Source organism: Condylura cristata, unplaced genomic scaffold (genome assembly GCF_000260355.1).
Source record: "Condylura cristata isolate star-nosed mole 26May11 unplaced genomic scaffold, ConCri1.0 scaffold00019, whole genome shotgun sequence".
NCBI lineage: Eukaryota > Metazoa > Chordata > Mammalia > Eulipotyphla > Talpidae > Condylura > Condylura cristata.
In genome coordinates, this window is record NW_004567120.1 from 20,735,852 (window position 1) to 20,738,398 (window position 2,547).

A 2,547-nucleotide genomic window follows, 5' to 3' on the forward strand; every position below is an offset into this window, starting at 1 on the left:
CTCCCCACTCTGTCTCTGGTGAAGCCTCTCACCGCCCCTGCACCTCTGGCCTGTGCCCCAGTTCTGTATGCATAAATAAATAAATCTTTTTTAAAAAATCAGTACTGACCTCATAAGGTTATTATGGGCATTCAAAGATGATTATATATTTTATTCGGCTAAGTGCCTAACTCATAATAAGCCCTCAATAAAAGTTGGTATTTTCTGGACCAAAAGAAAACATACTAAGACTTAATTAAGAGAGTAGAAATGGTGATGATGATGATGGTGATGATGATAATGATGCTAATGATGACTGATGAAAAAGCAATCATTGGGCATAAGCAATATAATATGTACCAGATTTTTTTTTTCTTATTTTTCAGAGTGCACCTAATTGGCCTGTTGGTTTGGCAATGCGATATTTCTATAAGCCCAGTTGCAGCTATAGTAACTGACATTTTCAATACCTCCGATGGTGGACGCTTCAAATTCCCAGACGGGGTACAAAATTGGCCAGCACTTTCAATTGTCATCATAATAATCTTGACAATAGGTGGCAACATTCTTGTTATCATGGCAGTAAGCATGGAAAAGAAACTGCACAATGCCACCAACTATTTTTTAATGTCCCTAGCCATTGCTGATATGCTAGTGGGACTACTTGTCATGCCACTGTCTCTGCTTGCAATTCTTTATGGTAAGTACAGTTTCATTCGTTTTTCAATTTCATATTATGTCATAAGTTTGCATCAGCTATCACAGTGAACAGTTATTTTACATGTATACTTTGGAAAATGAAGACAAAAGCGATTGTATCTTGGAAGAAGTAGATATATGGATCATACTTATTAAATATATCAGTAGCAGAGTCTTCAGAAAGCAAAACAGACATCATATATTAAAATCCCTCATATTCTATTATTGTATAGTATCCTTTCTAAGTAATGACTGTGGTTTTGCAATGTGCACAATAGGGCAGAGAGAGAATCATATCCCTAACCTGAATCTCTGGACAGTACACATACTTAATTCCTTCCCTTATTCAAAGAAAGAAAAGGTGAATCATCATGTTAAATAAATAAATGTTTAAGACATCTTTTCAAATGTTTGCAAATAAGTACTTAGCATATATTAAGCACTCAATAAATGTTTTTCATTAATTCTATAATTCATTTTTTATAAGATGATATGGAATAACAATTTAATTACTGATTATAAAAATTCAAGGTCGCTTCATTATAAAACCTCAAGCACTAAAAGTTTGATATGTTGATTACAGAGATATCTTTATTTTTTTCTTTTGATATTTTGCCTTCCCTTTTTCCTATTCATTATAATTTAAGCTTTGGTTCTAGATAAAGTTTATGAGGAACAATCAAAATCATTTTTACACAACGATACAGCATTTTTACTAGGAAGTTGAAGAATACAGTTTAAATTTAAATGCCATTTCTCTCACCAAGGAGAGAAATAAACTCCCTACTCCCTGGATTGAAAAATGGAATTAGGCCAGAAGGAGTAATACTGAAAATATATCTATTTTTCAAATCTTAAATGATCTCTCAGGGAACTTAAAAGTTAAAAATCCCATTCTAAATACATAGTGATAATGGAATATCTTAATAAGAATTTTATTATATGTTCTTAGAAAGCATGGTTTTTTAAATCTTGAGTTTCAATGGCACTTTAATTTCAAATAAGTGTTTCTTAGCTGATGAGGTAGCATTCTACCAGTCTGTAGTTTCAAAGTTATCTAAGGAAAGATTTAAGGAGTGAATATGCTTTAGAAGTTATATTCTTGTCTGTGAAAGTTTATGGCATCTATTATATGTTGTCAGTTGGTCCTTTAGAAAATATATAGGTGGTCAAACAAAGATACTAGCCTAAGTCCAAATCTTCTGATGTATCTCCCTAATGCCACCAAGAAATAAAAGAAAAGGAACATATAAAACTATACAATATCATCAACAAATTTGGAGAGAACCCAAATTCCAAATTACCTGCAGGTAGAATAATACATAGAAAAGCACAATGAGCAATTTATTATTAAGCTTCCACCACAAGCTGTTGTGTAGATAAAAGAAGTCCAGGAAAAAAGGCATGAGAGAGGAGGAAAGTTAGTAAGAAGCCTAAAATTGATCTAAATCACCTCAATCCAAAATCATGTAAAGTGGAAAATACTCAGAAAGTAAGAGTTCTTATTTTCCCCCTTATATAGGAGTATAGGGAGAATTCAACACTGGAATATCTTTGGAGACCACACACACACACACACACACACACACACACACACACTCATATAGTGCCCATCCTCTTCTACCAAGGACCACAGATTAGGCTGTTTGTTCTCTTAACAAGTCACTGCAAAGTCAAACAGGTTTCACTGAATAATCTTGGAAGAACAGACCTGTTTTGTTGGACATATATCTAATAAGCAAAGTTCTTAAAATAAGTAACAACAGGGGCCCTCCCTGGTGTCCCAGCGGGTTAAAGCACTTCACTGAGAAGCTAAAGCCACTTCCGCATAAGTTCATTCCCTGCCTGCCCCGGAGGTGACCACATGGC

General features: G+C 34.2%; 1 protein-coding gene across 1 annotated transcript in view; it reads left to right on the forward strand.

Moving 5' to 3' along the window:
- Positions 1-2,547, forward strand: part of HTR2C (5-hydroxytryptamine (serotonin) receptor 2C, G protein-coupled) — a 75,912-nt gene that overhangs the window by 2,811 nt on the left and 70,554 nt on the right. The window contains exon 2 of the mRNA XM_004685722.1: positions 366-679. Within this exon, the coding sequence (XP_004685779.1) occupies positions 366-679 (314 nt within the window). The remainder of the gene's footprint in view (positions 1-365; positions 680-2,547) is intronic.